Source organism: Ixodes scapularis, unplaced genomic scaffold (assembly GCF_016920785.2).
Source record: "Ixodes scapularis isolate PalLabHiFi unplaced genomic scaffold, ASM1692078v2 PGA_scaffold13__105_contigs__length_92229423, whole genome shotgun sequence".
Classification (NCBI taxonomy): domain Eukaryota; kingdom Metazoa; phylum Arthropoda; class Arachnida; order Ixodida; family Ixodidae; genus Ixodes; species Ixodes scapularis.
Genome location: NW_024609839.1, coordinates 88,997,347 through 89,019,761, shown reverse-complemented (window position 1 = coordinate 89,019,761; position 22,415 = coordinate 88,997,347). Strand labels below are relative to the sequence as shown.

Here is a 22,415-nt window from a genome sequence, read left to right as displayed (position 1 = left end):
TTGACAAGATGCTGATCAATTCAATTTGCAAATAAATATAACCCTTGATCATTGATGATTTTTGTAGATAGAACAAAGTAGTATTTCATGCTCTACTGACATGGCAGCTACTTAAAAAGCCCCTAAAAGAAAAAAAAAGCTTTTTAATTGGGACGCAAGTCAAAAATAATTTTACGCGAGAAAAAGTAAATAGTTTAGAGCAATATTGACGGCGCGAGATTTATTTTAAATTTTGCACGCAAAGTCCATGATGTAAAAAAATGGTCACACACTCTTTCCACCTAAAAAAAGACTGTCATTCACTCTCCCCACCTCAACATGATGGCCAAGCCAATCTACCCCTCTTCCACACGCCTGAAACGCCGAGAGAAAACAAGTGGAAAGGAGGCGACTACCGACAATCTAGAGCCTCCCAAGCAACGAAATTGCAGCTTGCGCAGCCAATATTGCTATAAAAAAAATATCTTTTCGTGTAAAATTCATTTTTTACACGAATGTCCAGACCAAACTAAAAAAAAACAAAAAAACATCTCTCTTTTTTTTTAAGTCCTTTCTTTTTCTACTTGTTTTCTGGCGAGCTGCGATTTAACATTCACCAGTTCGCCTGCACCCTTACTGTATTATCTCTGGAAAGAGTGTATGACCATTTTGTGATGTCATAAAATTTGTGTGCAAAATTTTAAAAAAATCTCTCACCGTCAAAATAGCTCTAAATGTTTTGTTCCGTACAATTAATTTTTTGACACGTGTGTCCCAATCAAACTGCAGAAAAAAATTTTTCCTTTTTCTTTTTAGGTTTTTTTTTTATGGTGTATTCGCACGAGAGAGCTTTATCTCCGCAGCTGCGAGAAGGAAACAACACGAGAAGGAGGAGGCATCACAGAAAATCCAGGCGAGCATTCGCATGACGGGACAGTTTTTTAAAGAGCCTTTTCCCTTTCCCCCCTCCCTTCCTCCCTTCCCCTTCCCTTCCCTTCCCTTCCCCCCCCCCCCCCCCCCCCCCCCAAAAAAAAAAGAACAAAGCCTTTTTTTATTTCGTATTTGCGTTGCAGGTCAAATTGAAAACGGCAATCACCTGTCCTGCTGGGGTGGAGGGAAGCGATCAAGATGAGAAAAACAAAAACTAAAAATCAGTTATGGCAAGAAAAGAATAAAACAATTTTTCGAAAGGTGTCTATAATCTTTCAGGAGAATGACCCATGTGAACAGACGTGGCCATGCAAGGCAGCATACGACAGTCTGTAGCCTACTTGGTTGAGAGACTCTGTGTGACCACCTGTAAAGAAGAAAACAATGCCCCAAGAAAATGGCACCTTTGTATCAGGACTTTTGCATAGTGTAAATATAAAGACACGGCGTTAGTGGCCACACTTCACTGACTAAACTACCAGCTATGGCAAGGATAGAAAGTACAGTTTTTAAAACAAGACTGCATGCAAGACCATAAACACAGCCAATTCAATTTTCTCAGACTTTCCCAGGTTCGCCTTGCATGGAAAACAATTACTGGGATGCAAGCCCCTGCAACAGAGACAAAAACGTAGACTAAAATTTTTCCATAGCCTTTATACAGTAAACACTGATCTCGGCACATCTGCATATGTCCTAGCACCCCACTACATTTCTTAAAAAGTAAATCATGATGGAAAGATTTGCAAACTTTTTGTGCCAACTGATGCACTAAATGCTCATCTTTAGAAGGGTTGAAAACTGGGCTAGTTGGTAAGCATTCATTCTGGTTAAAAGAGAGCACAAAAGACGACGTCGAAGTAGCGAACAAATGCGACAGCGCTTGATCGTATTTCTCTTTTTCATTAAACGTCAGTTGTTAGTCAGCGCTCTACCCTGTCTCCCTTGTCGTAGTTGCACCGTGAATTCCACAAAATTTGTGTTCCAGCTTCTGTTTCATGCTTTCTATGCTGTGTTTGCTGCATTATGTATTCTACGTTCCCCCCTTTTACTTTAGTGTCCTTGGGGCAATGTAGGTGTTAAATAACTAAATTATACCATAAAAACTCTACAAAAAGTGTGGCAAAATTTAATTGTCTAGAATCACCCACAACCACGGCAGCAATGTACCTCGAGTCTTTGTGGCCCGAAAGAATAATAGATTCATGTTCAGAATGTTTGCCAATGTTCTCAAAGTTTTTGACATATATGTCGCAGCAAATTGCAACAAACCAAGTCACTGAGCACAAGTCAGCATAGCTAGACTACAGCGCTGTTCTCCAATTGATCGCCTTTCAGTTTTTCACAAATCTGCCGGATCCTAGGCTCTGCATTGCAATAAACTCTCCTCCACGGTAATCTGCTCATGCTGTGGCATCACTAGGGTCAGTGGCACCTGGGGCAATAGCCCTCCGCAACCCCCCCCCCCCCCCGGCCCCCCCCCACTCTCGTTTCCCCCCCCCCTCCCCCCGCTATCATGTGGCCCCCTGCGACAGCCCTCCCTTTCCCCTACCCCTCCCCCCGCTCTCGTGTGGCCCGCCACGTCCCCCCCCCCCCCCCCCTTTCCCCCTTTCCCAAATGCCGAAGGCAGACAGAAAAATAAAACAAATAAAAGAGGGAGTCACCTTGCATTCTTTCTTTACCAAAGCATTCATCTCTGCCTTGAGTGCTTCCAGGGTTTCCTTTTCGAGTGCCACCTTTCGCCTCATCAGGTCCTTGTCCTGCAACAACGGAACGGCGACGACCACTGTTGACCGTTTTCCGTACGTGCCGGCCTTCAGAAGCATTGCGCGCTTGTAAAAGCCGACAAGTGAGAATCGAGAGGAACGCTGCCGCTGACAGACGCGGGTCTCGTCTCGTCCAGAGCCTCCAGCCGGAGTCGCACTGCGCTAACATTGTGCAAAAGACGCAGTGCTCGCCGCAGACACGGCGCGTCTCGAGCGTGTCTGCTTCGAATTGGTCTCCAGACGGGTTGGTGACCGATGTGGCACGACCCTCCTACAAGAAGGAAACGTGCCTCCACAGACTGTCTTCTGCATCGTGTACTTACAGCGGTGCAACCACGGCACTACACCGTTCCAATGGTCGCCTTTCGCGTGCTGGGGTCTTTGTCCACCAAACTGTGGGATGCGTTTGAAGTGCGTGTAGTAGCTCTCTTCCACGAAACAGTAGATGCCACGCGTGCACCTACGTCTTAGTACCCGGGTGGTAAGCGCCGGAAAGGTCTACGCATGTTACTGGAGAGTCCGACAGGTGGGCGTGACGTGCATACCCCTGTGGACAACACGAGCCAAAACGGCCGGTTCGGCTTTTTTCTACATCAGTGGTCCCCGCAAGGTCCGTCGTCTCTCCATCTGTCAAAGTAGTCCAAAAAACGACGCCTCGACCTTGCATTTCGTTCCCAGTGGGGACCGTGGATCCCTCTCGCAGTGTGGCAGGTTCGTCAAGGCGGCACGAAGCACTCTTCTTGCTCGTATTGTCCGCGAGGGTAGCCGTTTTTACGGTGAGCGCCCCCCAGTTTAAAGGGGCGGTGCAACTATTTTGATCTCGCAAGAACCCGCGGCTCGCTACTTTTATTTCGTCGTCTTAGCAACGGGTAAAAGAGAATGTGTCGCTTTCCCCAGCAGCACCACGATTCCATCGTGCAATCGCGAAGCGTAAGGACCATTCCCCAACCTGCAGCTGCACGTGCGTTTGTTGAACCCACCTATGCTTTATTCGCCCCCAAGCTGACAGTGCGGTGAAGGCTACGTGGACCGGTTGCGCGTCAATCTACCGGAAAGGCGCGTTGGCTCCCGCCTACAGGCCTTTCCACCAGCTGTCTCGATGGAGACAGTTTACAGCACGCGTCTGTAGCTCTGAAAGTGCACGTCGGTGTTGCCCGCCTGCGCCGGGCTGTGGGTTTTCTCGTCATGCAATCCCGGATGCTGCAGACAGCTAAATTGCAGAGTTTCATTGTTTTTGAGCATTTTATGGGGAAAGGAACTTATCAAAGACTTTGGGAAAAAATTTTACAATTTTTAGGAACAAAAACAAACTAAAACCTATTTTTGGCGAGTCCGCGAGCGACAGAAGGAGTGCAATTGTAACGTTTGTTTCATTTCACGCAGGTTTTTCACGCCGCCAAACACTCGGCCGCATCAACTTGCAAAGATCAGAACTGTCAAAATTATTTTACCGCGCATGATTGCCGAAACGCACGGTATTCTCCGCCTGCAACGTGGATTTTGATGAGTCTCGTCCATCGAACATGTTCTACGTCCCCACGGTGCCACCTGGTCCGAACAGACTTCATTCAAGAAAGATCTCAAACAACACGGCACATAGAATCTACGGTGTTTATGACAGTCACTCCGCGACGATCGTCGGGTGGAATCCGGATTTGCTGTATGTCTTGAGGAGAGCTCATTTTTTGCACCGCATCGAAGCAAAGGAAGGAACGTGTCCGTTTCGTCCTCTACCGCACACTCGACAAAATTTTTTGCCAAGACCAGGAGGGCTTAGCGGAGAGTATCCCGACGGACATAATCCCAAAAGAACGTCGAACGGCCCGCATCAAGAGCCGCTCGAAGTTTGCATTTTTGTGTGTTTCCCGCGAGGCCAAGCAGGTTACGAGGCTCGGCATTCACCGGTTCTCACTGTGAAAGATAACGCGGAAGAATAAGCATCCTGAACGGGCAAATAAACTAGAATATTTTGGAAAACACTCGGAAACTTCGAATGCACAACGCAGGTGGAGAGTCGCGCTGAGCAGGTCTCCACAGCCCGGGCGCATGGCAGAAATTTCTGACCGATAGGGATCGCGACAGTTTCAAAATGGCAGTGGCCGGAGAGATCTTTTTGGAAAGGTCTATACCCTCCTGCGAAGAGATGGGTCAGGTGACAAAAGGCAGGCAGTCGATTGGTCTGACGAAAGCGGCGCTACCATCGCACTCTCAACGTAGTGTCCGAGTTTCGATGCGGTGTCAGTCGCTTCCCTTGCCCAGTTTCGGCTACGCCGGTGAGACTGTTACGCATAATGCATACAAGTTTGGCCGTCTGCAGACTTACCGGTGGAAGCCCGTGCATGCGTTCAAGTTTCTCTTTCAGCTCTTTCTTCTCCTGCTTGAGCCGCCGCAGCTTCTGTTCATCGAACAAAGGTAAGGGTTAATATCCGAGTGCCATGCCCAATGTCAGTTAACAGTTAGTGTCACCACTGGACCCAGTGTCAGGGTCAATATCAAATTAAGATTCCCATGCAAATATAGTGAATTTTGAGTTCGAAGCGAATTTGAAGTGAAAAATAATTTTGGACAAATATTTTTGATTTGAATACCGAATAGTTTTTTCACGCCTCTCACTACCATTGCATAATGCTTAGACGAAAACCCCGCTAAAATCGTGAAGGTTGTTCCCCTTGTTCAGCTAAGTTTAATCTATTTATATTTATGAACCGCGACCCCAGAAGGTCTGATGTCTTGGGAATCCTATAGAGATGGCCAACTATACCTAGTTGAGTGAATTTACAAATCTTGCTATAAAAAACATTCTTTCTTTAATCTCGAGTTATAAAAGACAGAACCGTGCATGATGATCGCAGGTTGTAAGGGCATCTCTGCCTAACATATACTCTCGCGTAACAGTTTAATTTTGATACTTTTACCAGGGACCCCAAAACTGGGAGGGCAACGGGACCTTGAGCACCCACTCACATCTTCTAGGGGGTGCTGAGCTATATTCTGAGCCCCCGTGTGTTTGGCTCTAGTCCTACTGAACAATGCCTACACCCCACTCCCCCCTCCGTTTTCCCATTGTTGCTCAGCTCCGCCAACATGCATACTTGGCCAAGGGCAAACTCGTGGCTCTGTTTTTGTCACGGGTGCAAACTTGGTGGGTAACCACCACACGCTTACCTTCAGGTCATCGACCAGTTGCAGTGGTTCAAAGTGCTCCGGTACTTCAACAAGCTGCATCTAGAAGAGACGAAAAAGGCCTATAAGGACACTGCAGACAAGACCAACAGTGACGGGACATAGTTACGTATAATAGTAATTATATTGCTAACACTAGTGCACCCAAGCAAGAAACAAGTTAAAAAACAAAGCCTCTTATCATCACTTCACAGAAATAATGATTTCAATGATCCTGATGCTATGACATCGTTGCACAGACGTCAACATGATGTGTGGCAATGCAGTGATGTACTACGTTTCAAGTGGAGAAAGCTACGTTTATCGCATGAAATAGCGAAGCAAACAAAATGTTTAGTAGTAGTAAGGTGGAAGCACAGACTACCGTAGAATACCGCGCATCCGCCCATTCCACATTAAGCGCCCATATCCAAATTCCTAAGATCTGAGAAAATATTTATATGTAAAAATGATGACCGAACAAGTGCCCATCCCCCATTTTTTCATTATTATCTCTATATTTTAAGTGGGAGCTTGCCGGGTATTTTACGTTATATAGCTTTCCTAACAAGCCATGTGGGATCAATAAAAATAACTATTTGCTATATTGTAGAAGAAACAAAGTCACACACCATTCTTCTGTTGGGTGGAAAGTACATCAGTTAAAAATTGAGGACCGACATAAAAGCGATGTTAGCAGTCTGTGTCAAACAAAGTGAATAAGTTGTTTTCAAAACGAGACGTAGGCCTTAAAATGACAAAGTTGAGAACAATCAATTTAGTAAAAATATGCCTTTTTGGTGTATGAATGCAACAAATTATACGTCTCTGCAAGATATGATCACGCCGCAGGGGCGACTGGGGTCTTGAAATGTTTTTCTTTATCAACAGACTTTCCTAAAAATTGGCATGCAGATATGTCGCTGACTTCATATCTGGCAATAAATTTGCAATATCTCAGAACAAAGGATGTGACAAGATATCAAACTCCAATTGGGTCATTTCTTTTGTGTCATTACGATAATTTATTTTTATAAAACATCTCTTAACAATGAAAAGTGATTTGCAAGGGTCCACCACACATTCTAAAGCTGACAAAATCTTTGTGAAGCCAGTTTTTTTTTTCACCATAAATATATCGCAGACTTCAAAGCAAACAAAATCATGCCATAATTAGGCGATATTTTAGCTAATTGCTTTTGACTCAAGGGAAAAAAAGAAAGCTGTAGGATACAGTTCTATTGTTAATGAAAACAATACCAAGTTTACTGGGTTCGTGCAAACATTATCAAAACTTCCGTAAGGCAACGGCACCTTAGAAAAAAAAATACTTTCAGCCTTTCCACTCTAGTGGAAAGGCTGAAATATTCTCAAACACAATATTCTCAAACATGCGGAGCATATATAAGCCTCTTTACGGTGACATTGAACAATATGGCGAACTAACATCTGGAATGTTTAGGCTCCGCATCGGTGCTCATCTTCAAATTCACCGTGTCATGCAAAGGCCGCCATCAGCATGTAGAGTTGGTGTACACTTAGGTGAAGATAGTTATCGAAGTGGCCAGACAATTCCAAAAGGGGTCCATCGCTGAATTGGTGCCGTATCTGACTGTGGCGATGCTCCATGGATGAAGAGAAGTATGTTTGCAGGCCCGGTTATTCAAGGTAGTTTTAGTTGCCTGTTCGCTTTTTCTCAAACATCGGCGTAGGACTTGGGCAAGTGCGAGCTCGCTCGTGTATGGCGCTTTGACGGCCGTCACCACGAGTGTGACGAGCGTCGGCCCACGGGTAAGGCCTAACTCTTCCTGAACTGCGTGGTGCGGGATGATTGCACCGCCGCTGCAGTTAGCCCACAGAATATCAATGGACATGACTGGCCTTACGTTAGTTCAACATTCAATAAACGGGAGCAAAACTCCACTCCTCGGTATCTCCGTGCATTTATGTGTTTGATTTATGTCCCGAACACAGCCGATGGACGGTCCGGTCTACTTGGTCGCTATCAATCTGGGAGCCGGATTGCCAGCGGGTCTACGTAGGATTTCCCACACAAATCCTAACGGGAACAAAGTGGCTCACCTCCACAGCCCGTAAGTTTGCCTTGTCGGCGTCGTCTGCTTTCTGCAGGGACTTGATCACGCTGTCGAGGTCGTCCTTCTGGGACATCGGGGCCGGTCCCTGGTTTTTTCTGAAAGGGCATTTCGGTCGGGGACAAGGAAAGTCTCACACACTTTACAGCGGCATTCTTGCAGACTAATAAGGAAATCGTCGAATGGTCTCCACAGATTGGTTGAGTAGCTGGCGATGAATGAACAGTGCCAGCTCTACTCTTATTGCATACTGAAGGCATACAGAGACGTTTCAAAGTGCCCCAACATTTAAAACGGCTCATTATTTTGCAGTGGGTCATTAAGTTTGGTCAGTTGGTTACACGTTTAAAAAAAAAGATAAAATAGTGCTAAAATAGACCAAGGACACAAGGAAGAGAGTGGGCATATAAGGCGCTGACTTTAAACAGAATGTATTATTTCCGGTACGAAAGTGGAAGAGAAGGAAACTAAATTAAAAGATTAAAAGACGCGCGAGCCACACTCTTTGCACACATTAAAAACCATTGTCATAGGTACGCTCCACACTTCCTTATAAAATTCGCCTCCTTATCTAAAATACTTAAAAATGCAGAACTGACACACACATCTTTGCCTTGCATATCAATAAAAAAAAAAAGGTTAATTTATTTGCCTCACAATCTTTTTTGTGCAGTGACATCACTGTATTTTAATGGCAATAAACATTGTAAAGGACTGATTGAGAGTTCATGGCACATCATCATCTAAGGCTATGTTGTGCCAAGCTTTGACTATAAGGAGGAAAGCGCTTTAGTAGCGCAATATCTGATAAAACTATGGACATGAATGTGTATAAGTTTTTTCCTGTTTTCATTTAAGGCATGACGAAAGAAAGCAGGGTAAGTTCCGCTACAGTTTATACATTTGACTTCGTATTCGCAGATGTCCGCTACATGGTCGGTACCACCGCACTTTCCACACGTTTCTAGGCCGTGGCAGTTTCATGGACTGTGCCTAAAACGTTGGCAGCGGAAACATCACCGAGGATTTGGAATGAAAGGGCAGACTCTACAGTTCAAAGACCCTGCCTTTACGGTGGAAGGAAGAGGGTGGAGTTCAAATACGAGAATTGGTTGTCGAGTTGGTTTTTCTTGTCCATCATGCTTTAAAGTGATCCGTCAAACAGCTACCACAGCGCCCTTGCACAGCCCTTTGAGGATCTCCTCTTCCCCGCATTCGAGAAAGCCATCTTCTGAGATGACACCGCAAACAGTATTCGGGGTACGGTGGGAGGTTAGAGTAACCTGGTAATCTCCCAGGCTTGTCATCTTCAGGAGTGCTGTGCTCTGCAACTTATTTTCTATTTCAACGAGGAGCTCTCGAGCTAGCTTTTTTGCCTCGTAATATTTTGCAATCACTCGTTCCAAGCAATGAGAAAAGGAGAAACTTTTGACAAATGCACAGTGTCACATGTAGAGTGAACTACAAGAAATGAAAGATATTTTTCTGGTTCGTCAGCATTTTCGAAAATTAAGCGGAGCAGGCCAGCCTGTTTTGAGGGGTTGCTTCACTCGGGGATTAGGAGCGCAAGAAGCCATAAAAGGGGAAGTGTGTTCAGGATCTGCGGTGCACCGCCCACTACCGAGCCCAACAAGGGGTAAGGTAACGCACCGTAGCAAGAAGGGCTTGGCTGGAGACGTTACTCTCACAGTGCTGCCGGGAAACTATAACCAAGCGTGAATCTGGAGGAGGGTATCTGCTACCACCGAAGGTTAGCCCTTGCCGCCAAAGAAGGTGAAATAGGAAGGAAGAGGAGAAGGTGAAGAAAGGAGAGGTGGAGAAAGGCGACCAACTGAATCATCCTGGTCGGGCCAAGCCAGGACACCCGTCTACGAGAAGCAGGGGCCAAAGTGGTACATTGCCTCGCCCGGGGTCCCTGAACGGTCCAAACGTACCCTGGGCTCAGCTCAACCACCAGGATCCCCTTTTTCCCGGGTTAAGCCACGCACAGCCAAGCGCAGATGGGCAAACTCACACAACTCGGGGTCAGTGGTAACGCCACTCACTAAGCACCTAACACCTAGGGTGTAGGCGCCTCCCTGCGGGGCATTTTTTTTTAAAGGAATTGCTTTTTAAAGAAAGACTAAAGTTGCGACTGATAATGCAATTAAATGCCAAGGGGCAAGCAAGCTGGACAAGAATGACGAAAATAATCCCTGGAGAAGGGAAACAATGGGGAAAAAGGACAAACACAAATCTCCAAACACAGCTAGGTGACTGGTGCGCGATAGAAAAAGTCCACCTGGCCCTGGTGTCGAATTAGGGGCCTCTCCCTTTGTATTTCATTGCATTATCAATCGTAACCTTAAAAATGCGAGCCGTTCACCCCTGTTGGGGCTAGACTGGTGGCAGTCGACAAAACCCGTTCGCTCTACTGACGTCTAACTCCTGATTAGATCGGTTGGTAGAGTGCTCCATTGGAAATTAAGAGGTCCCTGGTTCTATACCAGGAACAGGCTAATTTTTTTCGGTCGCGCGCCAGTCATTTAGCCGTGTTTGCAGATTTGTGTTTGTCCATTGTCTTCCTTGTTTTCCTTCTCCAGAAATTGTCTTTCTTTGTCTTCCTTGTTTTCCTTCTCAAAAACTAAAGGTCATAAAACCTTTCCTTTTTTTTTTTTATTTTTAACATATTCAACATTAAAGCAGTTTTGTATGCAGATTTCAGATGTAGAATTTCATTTCAAGTAGTTAGATACTTGAAGCTAACTCTTCCATGAACGTTTTTCACCTAAATAACATCCTTTCTTACGAGTCCTTGATGCAAAGTAAGGTACCGAGGAAGAAAGGACACTCACGCTGCTTCCTTTGCGCAGTCCAGCATGTCTCCCAGTTCCTGGGCCACAGGCTCCAGCGATTCAACCTTGAGCTGCAGTTCCTCCTTTGTCGCGAGCACCTCCGAGAACTTGGTCCTTATGCTGGGGAAAGACGCACAGAGGTCCCAGATAGAGCCCCAGAGGTTTACGCTTAGAGCGTCCACACTCCACCGCCCCGACTCTCTCGTGGACACCGCCATTTTGTTGCCTAGTGTGGAGCGGGCACAATTACCGACAGTTACGATAAAAAAATGCGACTTCTTGGTGATGCTGTCTTGCACTATTGCAGACTGCTTTGACGTTTCCGGAGGAGGGAAAAACGTTGTCTCCTATGATTTTAAATAAGGCTTCAGGTAACCGGCAACAATGGCTTTTAGCAACAAGATGGTTAAAGTGTCGCTACTCTCAAGCGTGGCTCACTTAGTGGCTCTAGCGGCAGCCTTTTGTTTTGCCTTCGAGATTCTCGTGCGTCTCTTCTAATGCAGTTAAGGAATTTTTGTTTTTCTCATTTTAACTAAACCAGCCCAACACTTTTTTATACAAATATGTAAAAAAAAAGATTTTCTGTCACGCTGGGTGTACTTTAAAAGCAACATTGGAAAACTGTTTAAAAAGGTATCATTAAATTGCAAGCACTAAACATTGAATTTTAGCAGCGGCACGTCTCGTAGCTTCTTTATGGTTCTAGTACACCAGAAGCCATAAAGTGCTGCCATTACAATGAAAAGGTTCGATTATGTGCAGACCTTCAGACCTGGGACACATAATCGACCCATTTTTACAAAGAACTTGTGAGGAAACTGTGCTTGTAAGTGTCCCATTCAATATCTATCAATATATATGTAGCACACTTGGAATTGCATGTTTCGTAACACAGGTATGTTAATCCAGATTATGATAGACAGTTAGATTCTTCTTCCTAATGTGCGCTATCACATTTGAAGTAGCAGAAATTCTAGAAGTACCTAAAGTTTTTCATTCCTATCTTTATTGCAGCATGTATTCAGGTTTGCAAGCTCAACATGTTCTTAAAGTTTTCTTTACTATTTAGTGCATTAAAGTCCTCGTTCCCGAGACTATGGCTCCTTTTCTCGTCTCGACCTCTTTACATTACATCTTTGTTTTGATTTTGAAGCTCCACAAACGTAACACTTGGAAGATATTGAAAATGGTAGACCGGATAAATTCGTATTTTCACGCTAGACATCATAATTTTACGGAGACATCAATCTATGATACACATATGCTTTCAATTTGGATGTACTGCCTCAGAAATGCACAACTCAAGTTCTGTCTCTAGGCTGACAACAGCTACACCCAAAAAATCCCAGAAATGAAGGCATATGTCCCTGCGATCGCTACACAGAAATGCTTCCCCTTCCCCCCCAAGATAAAATAGGCAGAGCCCGTATATTTCTATTGCTGAGAGTTTGCTAGAACGTCTTGCCATCTAGAACTCGTCGTTTTTATTTATTTATTGAACTCGTCGTTTTTATTGAGCCCAACAAAAAATATACTATCAAAAGCAAGCTTATACAAAAGCGTGCGAGTGCCCCTTTAAAAATGCAATTAAACCAAACTTTGATGCTTAGGGTATGTAGATTCCTTTCGTGCCATAAAGGGATGACCTCAAATTCTCCCTTGGTGCCCCTCAAAGGCTGCTTTACACGCTTGCTTGTCATCGAGAGGACGTGCTGGCGCACTCTATTGGGTAGCTCGGGAAGCACTTCCGGTGGGCGCATCTTTTCTCATTTTTTAATTCCGGCAGTGTTATAAACGGGAATTTCTTGCGGATATTGCGTCGGTTTTATCTCGCTAATATTGCGGAAGCTTTCAGTCTAGTTCAGGGCCGGAAGTGCTCCAAAGGGCCCCTTGCACTGTGGCGCCACCTCGTTTCAACTCCGTGCAACGCGTCGTGGTGGAGCGCAAGCGTGGAAACCAGCCTTCGGTCTTACGCGGAAAGTCGGAATGGACTCCAGATTGTGTTTCTGCTCAATTTGTATTGTGGGCTCTGCGGCCCATCATGGGCCAAAAGAACGTGTGCTCCGCGCCCGGCGCGCAACGTGCGCGCGAGCCACGTTGGAGGCGCGGGGCTCGGCAGTCGGTTGGCTGCCGCCAGACAGTAAAGGTGTGTTCTGTGAGATCTGCCTCGTTGGTCCTTCTTGCGGGTGAGCAGTAGCACCGAACCCTACATTATTTGGCGCCCAACGTGGGGCTCGAACCCACGACCCTGAGATTAAGAGTCTCATGCTCTACCGACTGAGCTAGCCGGGCACTAACGCTTCAAAAATATGACTACACTATTGTGCACAAACCAGGCTCACAAAACAAAGTTGCAGACGCTTTGTCGCGCGCTCCGCTCGGCGAAGAGCGCGTGCTCGAGGATGCCAATGTTGTGGCTGCGATAGATGCTGGCTCGCGCTGGGGTACTTTGATTAGCCGAGATGAGCTTCGTGCTGCACAGCAGAACGATGGACTTTGTCGCAGGGTCTCTGAGTGGTTATCTTCACGTGACCGACGTGGCAACAGAGACGCTAACATGGGTTTTGACTCGTACTTGCTGGCCGAAGACGGTCTGCTTCTCCGGTACATACCTCAGATTGACGACGAGGAGGGTGGCTCCACAGACACTCCATTTCGAGCCGTGATACCTCGCCGACTTCACACGTCCTTCATTAGATACTACCATGACTCTGCTTTGGCTGGTCACAGTAGTGGCTGCAAGACTTTTGAAAAGTTAAGCCGTACTGCAACTTGGCCAGGAATTCGTCAGGACGTGCTGAGGTACGCTCGTTCATGCCCGGTTTGTCAGAAAGCCAAACCGCGCGGTGGTCAGCCCCCTGGTCTCATGCAGCCAGTCGTGAGTCGGTCCCCATGGGAATGCGTTGCTGTCGACGTCATGGGCCCTTTCCCACGCAGTCCGCGTGGCAACCAGTACTTGTTGGTTGTCACGGATCACTTTAGCAAGTGGGTGGAGCTATTTGCATTACGGTCGCTGACGTCCAAAAGAATCTGGTCGTGTCTGATGGAGACGTTCACACGCTTCGGATTTCCGGTGAAATTGATTAGCGACAACGCTACCTACTTTGCCAGCAAAGTGTTCCGAGACTCTTGTGCCGCATTGGGCATACAACACAAGCGGACGTCTCCCTATCACCCACAGGCAAACATCACGGAGCGGGTGAACCGAAACCTGAAATCGATGTTAATAGCTCACACCGAATGTCACCCTGACTGGGACGCAAAGCTCCCAGAGCTCGCGTTCGCAACACGCACAACCGTTAACCGGTCTACAGGTTTTACGCCAGCTTGCCTTAATTTCGGAAAAGAGCTGACTTTCCCGCTGGAAAACACTTGCACGACCAACAACCGTGGCGCTGCTCGCTCATACGGTCAGTTCGCAGGAAGCCTACGACGCAGACTCAGGGACATCGTTCGTGATGCCCGGGAGAGCTTGGACGCCGCACGGCTTCAGCAGGCTGAGCAGTACAATCGTGGCCACCGGGACGTGCAATTCGAAGTTGGAGATCTTGTACTCCGGCGGACACACCCACTTAGTGACGCCTCCAGAGGTTTCACAGCTTCCCTGGCAAACAGGTGGGATGGTCCGTATCGAGTGCGAAACAAGGCCTCACGCCTTACGTACACGCTTGTTCATTGTGAGTCTGGTCGACACGCCGGACCTGTTCATGTCACCAACCTCAAACGGTATTATGAATTGGATGACGAACTTCTCTCGCAGGTGGAGAGTGATGCCGATCCGGGTTATACTTAATTCTGCGAGGACTCTTTTTGATGTTGGTGACGAAGACGAAGACGAAGACTTAGAAAATGCGCGTTGCATTAGGCTTTGAAGAGAACTAGTTTCCGCACCATACAGATTGTGCGCGTAGTTCTGTGCGATATACACCGACAGTGTGCTCGCAAATTTAGCCAGTCTATTGCCGCGCCCAACGTACCGACGCTTTCTTGTAGAAGTCTCTCCAGAAGACAACTGTTGATTCTTTTTTTTTCCTTTCGTTCTTTTCGAACCTTCGACATGTCTCGCTACCGCCTCAACCGTTGCCGGAGGTTCTCTCAACCCCTTCGATGAGCCACGTGGTTTCGGGGACTACGGCAACGCAGTGGGCGGCCGAGGACCCTCTACCGGCCATAGCAACGCCGCAAGATCAGCAGCCCCGGCTGCGGCTACAACGACGGTTACGGGACACAAAAATGGAGACCAGGATCGCTACGAAGGTCCACCAGAGCCCGACGTTACCAGCTACGGCCCCGGACGTGTCCACTCGTAATCAGGCGGCGGACCAGCATCAGGGGTTTCTGGTGATGGTGTTTAACTCTGAGACGATGAACACTCTGAAGCTTTTCAACCTGCCCTGACTGTACAGCAACGTCGTCAAGATCACGTTCTGAAGAACAAGAACGGCTGTGTCATGGTGCAGATGGAGGACCACCTGGCCAAGCAGAGAGCAGTGCGTCACCTAAACAACGCACAGTTCTCCGACATCAAGATGCAGATCGGGACTTCATTGGCAACTGCAACAATCGCATCACCAATCCGAAGGCGGCCTCCACGAACCGCATCCGGCCGCCTGCACCGTCACAACCCCTCCTCCTCTACCACCAACAATCAGAGAGGACAGCCACGGAGCCAGAGGACAGAGAAGGGGGGAGGGGGGGGGGGAGAGTTTGTGGGCTCTGCGGCCCATCATGGGCCAAAAGAATGTGTGCTCCGCGCCCGGCGCGCAACGTGCGCGCGAGCCACGTTGGAGGCGCGGGGCTCGGCAGTCGGTTGGCTGCCGCCAGACAGTAAAGGTGTGTTCTGTGAGATCTGCCTCGTTGGTCCTTCTTGCGGGTGAGCAGTAGCACCGAACCCTACAGTATGTATCGCATACGCGCAAATGTTTTTTTGTTAGGTTCACGCTACATTTTGGTCGCGAGAGACAAAATCGTTGAACATAGCATACACGTGGCACTCGCGTGACCACACGACGTCGAGTCGTGGCATTGCGGGATAATCTGACAGTGGCACGAGCCTGTTTGCCCGCAGTAACACACATCAGCAATAAGATTCACGTTTAACCCGGGACAACCGAGCATTTGTCATGACTGCCAGTCACGCGACATGTCAACCATGCAACACAACGAGCAGCCAACTAGTATGCACTCGCGCATATTCTTAATTATTCGCATCGGGGGAGGCTTTCTGGCAGAGAATCGCGGGGACCCTATTGATGTGCAGTTCATCTCTCAAAGCGTGATATCGTAGATTTACCGCTAAATTTAGCGTTTTATTCGTTTCAAGCGTGACCGTAACACGATACTTCACTGTACGGGCCAAAAAGAGCCCTGGAATACATTAAGAAGAAAAAGAAACAATTACTCGTCCAAGGTGAAATCTCCTTCGCAGCCAACGAGCTCCGCGCACTTGACGAGGTCGCTCAGCCGCTTCTTCACGGAGGCCGGGAGCTGAGCAGGGCCAATGCCGGCAGCCTGCAGCGTCGTGTTCAGCTTCAGCGCTGGTCGAAATAAAACGCCGACCGTTGACACGAAATTCGGAAGTAGCGCAGCAGACGCACACTAATGAAGCGGTGACCATTAATTTACTCGACCGATCTGCCAACACCAGAATGAAGTCAAAGCCAAAACTTTTATACAAACAATTATATGATTTTGATGTGTCAGTGCCCCTTTAAAAAGGCACTGACACATTGAAATCATATATTTTTTTTATTATCCTAAACGACTGAAAACGATGCCGGGACATTACCCTCAAATTTCAAAACTTGTGAATTCAGTATTTGTGAAGTAAAAAAAACAATTTCCAAATGCCGAATTTGAAGTTCCCGCGCGATCCGCGCCGGTGCGTTTACGACAAATATTGCGGAGTCCTGGGAGTCTACTTCCTTTCACCACTTTGAGCTGTTGCCACCGCTACCCGATGCGAGGAGGAAAGGAGCAGGAGATGAGAGCACCGGCGGACCGAGAAAAAATGCTTTTGCGGTGCCGCCTGCCCAGGCGGCATGTTTTCCGAGGGAGGATACAATTCCAGGAGGCGACATCACACCAAACTCCAATTTTTGCTATTTCAAAAAGAAGGGCCGTAGAGCGTTTGAAATTGCGTTCAAAACATGTTTTACGATTGCCATTATTAAATGTTATAGAAATGTTGCTTACAAAGCTTCTAAATTTCTCAATTTTTGACGTCACGAATCAAAAGAAGCGAGGAGGCGAAGAGCGGGAGAGAAAAACGCCAAAAATAAAAAGGCGTGCGCGCGCTTAGAAAACATTTTTTTTACTATAGTTTATTTTTTGTCTATGACTACAACTTGCATCGTTTTAGACAATAAAAAATATATGACCCTTGGGTGTTAGTGCCCCTTTAAAGGGCCACTGAAAAAAAAATGTTTCCTTTAAACAGTCTGGTCGGGACACACGTGTCAAAAATTTAATTTTAAGCGAAAACAAACAATTTTTTTATAGTAATAATGACGGCACGAGATGCGATTTAGTCGATAGTCACTTCCTTTCCACTTTTCCCTCTCGGCATTTTGGGCATGTGGAGGAGGGGTGGATCGGCTCAGCCATCACATTGAGATGGAGAGAGCGTACAACCATCTCGTCAAGATGGAAGCAGTCTATGACTTTTTCGTGATGTCATGGACTTTGCGCGCAGAATTTAAAATAAATCTCCCAACACTAATACTGCTTTAAATATTTTATTTTGCATGAAATTAGCTTTTTTGCAGGCGTGTCTCAATTAAACAGTATAAAAAAAAAACTTTTTTCTTTTCAGGGCCCTTTAAGGGAGATTCAGAATTGCAAGGCATAAAAGTCATAGCCGTCGTGAATAGCCAATTTGACTCTGCAGGTTGAACCGTACCTTGCCGATCGTAAAAGCTGGCCATCTCTTTCATCTGACGAATGCTACGTTGGTAAGTTTCCTCGTCCGCCATCTTTTTTTACCTGACACAACCTTTCCTCGGCGTCTGGAAAGAAAAGTGCAACAAAAAGGGCAGGCGTTAATAATATGAACCTTATATAAGCCGGCTACAGTGAATCTTGCGCCGAAAAACGAGCCAGAAAAATCACCGCCCGTGCTTAGAAAGTTGAAACTTTCACCGAATGCGCAATCGGGCGGTGGATTTCACCTTGTGGAATTTCACAGCATAGTTTCCTTTCTGTAAAATTTGAGGACAACAAAGTTGCCCGAGTCAGCGGTTGGCATGTTTTCAGAGAACACATTGAGCAATGAATGTGGTACCACTTCCCAGAAGGTGCAGCAAGCAGACGACGGGGAGTGCCGCCTGCTCACTGCGCCTCTTGGGAATAGGCGTCACAATTTACCTCCATCTACAGCCCTGTATAGAGAGAGTCCGGTCAATAAGAAAAGCCGACGGAAGCCGGGGTGGAGCGGCGAAAGCGGCGGCGCCAGCAGCACCGCACATGCCCCCCGTGATGAGCTTGCGAAGTAAGAATGCACCGGGATGACCTTGAAGGGTTTGCATAGCACGGCACAGCCATTTTTTGTTACTGGATGAGGCTGCAAGTACATGAATGTATAATTCTAAGCAATTGGTGGAAAAGAGGAGTTTCAAGGTGCCGAGTGCACTTACTGAGCCAGGGAAGGTAAAACCGACAAGAAAATGTGGGGTGCGCATGCAGAGTTTGGGTCAAAGCTCCCACATAGTTGAATTTGCAGCTATTATTGCTTACTTAGTTGTGGCCGCGGCCGCGAGTGCAGTCAAAAGAAAGTATAAGTGCGTTTTGAATGTTGCCGTGATGACAATGTTGCGCGCATTGGCCTCTCAGTGAAGAAGAGCAGCAACTCTAGCATGCTGAAATGAAATACTCGAGTGCATTCTTACCTAGACGTTGTGATTGGAGAATATTTGTTAAGCTCAATGCCTTTGCTAGGGGAATATCTGAGGCTAGTGGTTGGTCACAGGAGCTGTTAATCATTGCGCCCAAGGTCATCGAAACAATTTCGGCCAATGATGCGCCCTTATTTTCGCCCTATTCTTACCAATTAATGACCAAACTCCACATATACGGTTCTGTCTCCATCACCGGCTCGGTCGTCAGAGAAAAAGTCCACAGTTGACTTTGGTAAGTTTGCTGGTCCCATTTTTTACAGAAAGAGAACTACACCTTGACATTTTGCCAGGTAAAACTGATCACCTTCATGCACATTCAGTAAAGGTTTCAGCTTTCTATGGCACCAATTTTTTTGGCTAGTTTTACAGTTTAAGATTCACTGTAGAGACACTCCATACTTTCACAGAGCTGTACAATATCTCGGCGTGTTAAGAGTCGGATGCCAGACATCGATAGAATATAGAACAATGGGATTTATACTTGTTTGTACGCCACTGTCCCCGGCCTTCCTTTTCTCGCCCTACCTTCTTGAGTTCACGCGGCTTGCGCTAGCGTCGCGTCAGCTGCCATTGGAGTGGTACAGCTGCAACGGAAAAAGAGTAGCACAAGTGACCGATGACCGGAGCGGCAAAATCGCGACACGCGGCGCTCTTGTTCCCGAACGCGCCGATAGCGAGAGTGACAGTCACGGTCCATGTCTCAACGCGGGGGCGGCCGGCAGCAGGCAGCTTATTTTAAAGCCTGCATTTTAAAAGCTATCTTATCCCTCAACTTTCTGCCGGCCACCCCCACACTGAAAAATGCAACATGACTTGCACTCTCGCTATCGGCGAGCTCGGGAACAATAGCGCCGCGTGACGCGGTTTTGCCGCTCCGGTCATCGGTCTCTTGTGCTACTCTTTTTCCGTTGCAGCTGTACTTGCTGCCGAGCACATGCTTATACCAAATGTGTTCTCCTCGGCAAGAACAGGAAGGAAGGACCATCAGCACAATACGCCGACATCACATGCAAGCCATGTAGAGTGGATTTTTCAATGTGCATATACGAGCCAAAGCGCCGAGACGTCCAACGCAGATTCTTCGGTATTTTCATGCACTGAATACCGTCGAAACGACCACGAGTTGGGCGCCGGACAACCTTTGGGGCTGTCAAGTTGTGCATTCAACTTCGCAAGAAACGACCCCAAAAGCCGACCCTGGCAGCGGACCGTGTGATATTCACTCAGTTCCAGGGATACACATGTCGTATTAGGTTGAGGTATTGGCGATACTTCGACACTTGGGAACTTTTATAATACAGCAGAGCAAAGCACGCCGTTCGAAAGTGTGGGGAACAGACAGAACCGACAACACAGGACGAATTTCAGTCCTTCATTTGCTTCTGTGGACTGTGGGCGGAGACGTTAAGTTGGCCCGTCTTCTTCAAAACAGCTTGTAAAAATTAGAAAAAAAAAATAAAGAAACTGAAACCGGAGGAAGACGAAGAAAATATTGAAAGCTCACCCCAGTATTCCCAGTGTTCCTTCGAGCCCGAATTTCTGAATTTCGACGACCCCGCGCAAGCCAAGATCACGTGACGGCGTATTTGGGTATCGGGCCAATCACCACTTGCCTGTTAGTTGCTATAGCAACTCTTACACGTATGATATTTCTGCACCCGCCCAGTCTTATTTTATTTCATTCATCGAATTGAAATTGGATTGCGTAACAGTTTATTTTGTGTATGATAACCAATAGCGTATAAAAAATTAAACAAAAATAAAAAACTTGAGCTGTCGCGCCATCTACCGGTCTTCCTCGTTGTTGAAAAACGCCCGCTGTTGGCAAAAAGCAACCTTGGTGTTGGCTCTGTTTGGCGCCATTTTGATTCAAAGCCGTACGTTTGATGTGTTTTTGTTGGCGTAACGAGCTGATATTCCTAGACGCTGCTTAGCTCGAAGCCATCTCGTCGGTGCTTCGCCCTGCCACCGAACTCGAGCAGCCCTCGGCGAAGAGGCACCAAGTCCCGTTGGTGAGAACATACGGGAAATTGCCGGCATAAATACGCGATTTCGTGGCCATTGGCCCAGTTGGTTGGACCGATCGCTTTTAGGCCTAACGCCATCCACACACGCACTGTAAACAAACGGCGCGCCGATATTTGCACGTTTTAGGCAGCAGATTTCACGCGCTTCGAAGCGCGTTTTCGCTAACAAAAATGAAAACAGATCGAAACCAGTTGGTCGAACCTGCTCGTGGAAGTGGCGAACAGCAGCTCCGAGTTTGATCGGTCCTGGCGAGTTTTGTTTGTGTTGTTCGCAGTCGCGTACCGATTATGCCTGGAAAGTTATGTAACATATTTTGCGCGGCGATTGTTCGCAATTTTTTCGCGTCCGAGACAAGTGATCGCGATGAGGCACTTCCATGGAAAGTTGTGCTGGCACGAACGAGCGTCTGGTTCGAGAAAAGGTTTGTTTGGGGGATGACGTTGATAGATTTTTGATCGCTCGCTGGATCGAAGCAACGACCCAGCTTACTGGGAATCTTTGTGGATCATGTGCATTGGGGATCTCGAATTTCGATCTCAAATCTCGGTGTTTGCGACTTGGGTTCTTTCTCGAGTGTTGTGGGGGGTCGACTTTGGAGGAACACGGGCGAAAGCGCGGCCTTGAGGAGGGGTGACGGTTGCAAGTAGCCGACAACTGTCCATTGTTGTTTTTCACGCTGTCCCGCGGGGCGCGCGGATGTCCGTCCCCGAAAGGAGGAAGAAAGTATGAGGAGGACATTTGGAGGGGTCAAGGTCACGACAATGGGTGGAGGGGTTCTCTCGGTGAACGCGTGTTGAACAATGCACACTGGCAAAAAACAAAAAAACAAATCGAGGTTACGGTTTGGTTCAAGACTTCCAAGCCGGTTGATAAAGCTTAGTTCTATCATGTGAACGTGTTTGTAGTACCAGGAGCACCTGGTTGTAGAGTTTACTTACATGCACGTTAAGAGCCCGTTTTTGTCGTGATTCTTCCCTTTTACAACACATAATGAGAAAGTAAATTTTGCATAAAGAAAGAGGCAGGGCAGAGATTGAAATGGCCATGAACAGCATGCAGAAGAGAGATAATGAATCCAGGAGAGGCTGTTTCCAGCATGTGCGCGTTGTCATCTGTCGAGCTTTTACTGTGCGTGCACCGTAGTGTTATCCAAGGTGCTGGAGGCGGAATATCTACCGTTTCTTTACCTGTCGCCGACCCTAATGACTTGCAATGAGACTGGTTCAGCCCACTGAACCTGTAGGCCGGCTTTCTACGTGTGGAGCTGAGGTCGGATTTACAAAGAAAGTCTCGTCCAGAGACATTTTTGCTGAGGTCCGCTTAAGATGGGGCAGTTTTCTCTGCAATCTCGACGTTGCTGGCAAGTTGTCCCTTACGATTCTCTTGATCCACGCACTGCGACACGAATCGCTCGGATCCAGTCATGTTCGAAACGGGCGAGCAACTCTGACAACTTGGAGATGTTTGAAGTAGCGGCAGGAGCCAATGAGAGATGCAATATTTTCATCTGACGCCACGATGATGATAGCAACTAAAGACTGGGTTTAACTTGGTTCTGGTTTCGAATGAATCCTTTTTGGGAATAAATCGATTAAAAAAAGAAGAGTTTGTATTTGCAGCATCATTTAAAAATGTAAAAACATGTTTATAGCACGTAACTGCGTCCCTATAGTGTAAATGCGTGTTTAATGATAACGATGGCAAGTCTCGGCATTCGGCTGCTGCGCG

At 47.1% G+C, this 22,415-nt stretch overlaps 2 protein-coding genes and 1 non-coding gene across 4 annotated transcripts in view; 1 reads left to right on the top strand and 2 right to left on the bottom strand.

Moving 5' to 3' along the window:
- Positions 1–1,134: 1,134 nt before the first annotated feature.
- Positions 1,135–20,935, bottom strand: LOC120841874. 2 transcript variants are annotated; one of them, XM_040212870.3, is made up of 9 exons: positions 20,889–20,935; positions 17,666–17,771; positions 16,166–16,301; positions 10,765–10,884; positions 7,920–8,028; positions 5,841–5,900; positions 4,999–5,070; positions 2,574–2,669; positions 1,135–1,276 (listed from the first exon to the last, which is right to left on the bottom strand). In XM_040212870.3, exons 2-9 carry the CDS (start codon positions 17,736–17,738, stop codon positions 1,247–1,249), a joined length of 696 nt encoding a protein of 231 aa, XP_040068804.1. In that variant the 5' UTR covers positions 17,739–17,771; positions 20,889–20,935; the 3' UTR covers positions 1,135–1,246. The 2 variants fall into 2 exon arrangements, with proteins under 2 accessions (XP_040068804.1, XP_040068803.1); XM_040212869.2 differs by lacking the exon at positions 20,889–20,935 and adding an exon at positions 20,164–20,241.
- Trnak-cuu lies at positions 12,984–13,056 on the bottom strand. The gene has a single exon. It is a non-coding gene; the product is annotated as a tRNA-Lys (tRNA).
- Positions 20,504–22,415, top strand: part of LOC120841875 (sister chromatid cohesion protein PDS5 homolog B) — a 63,191-nt gene continuing 61,279 nt past the window's right edge. The window contains exon 1 of the mRNA XM_040212872.3: positions 20,504–20,671. The gene's annotated coding sequence lies outside the window, so the exon portion shown is untranslated. The remainder of the gene's footprint in view (positions 20,672–22,415) is intronic.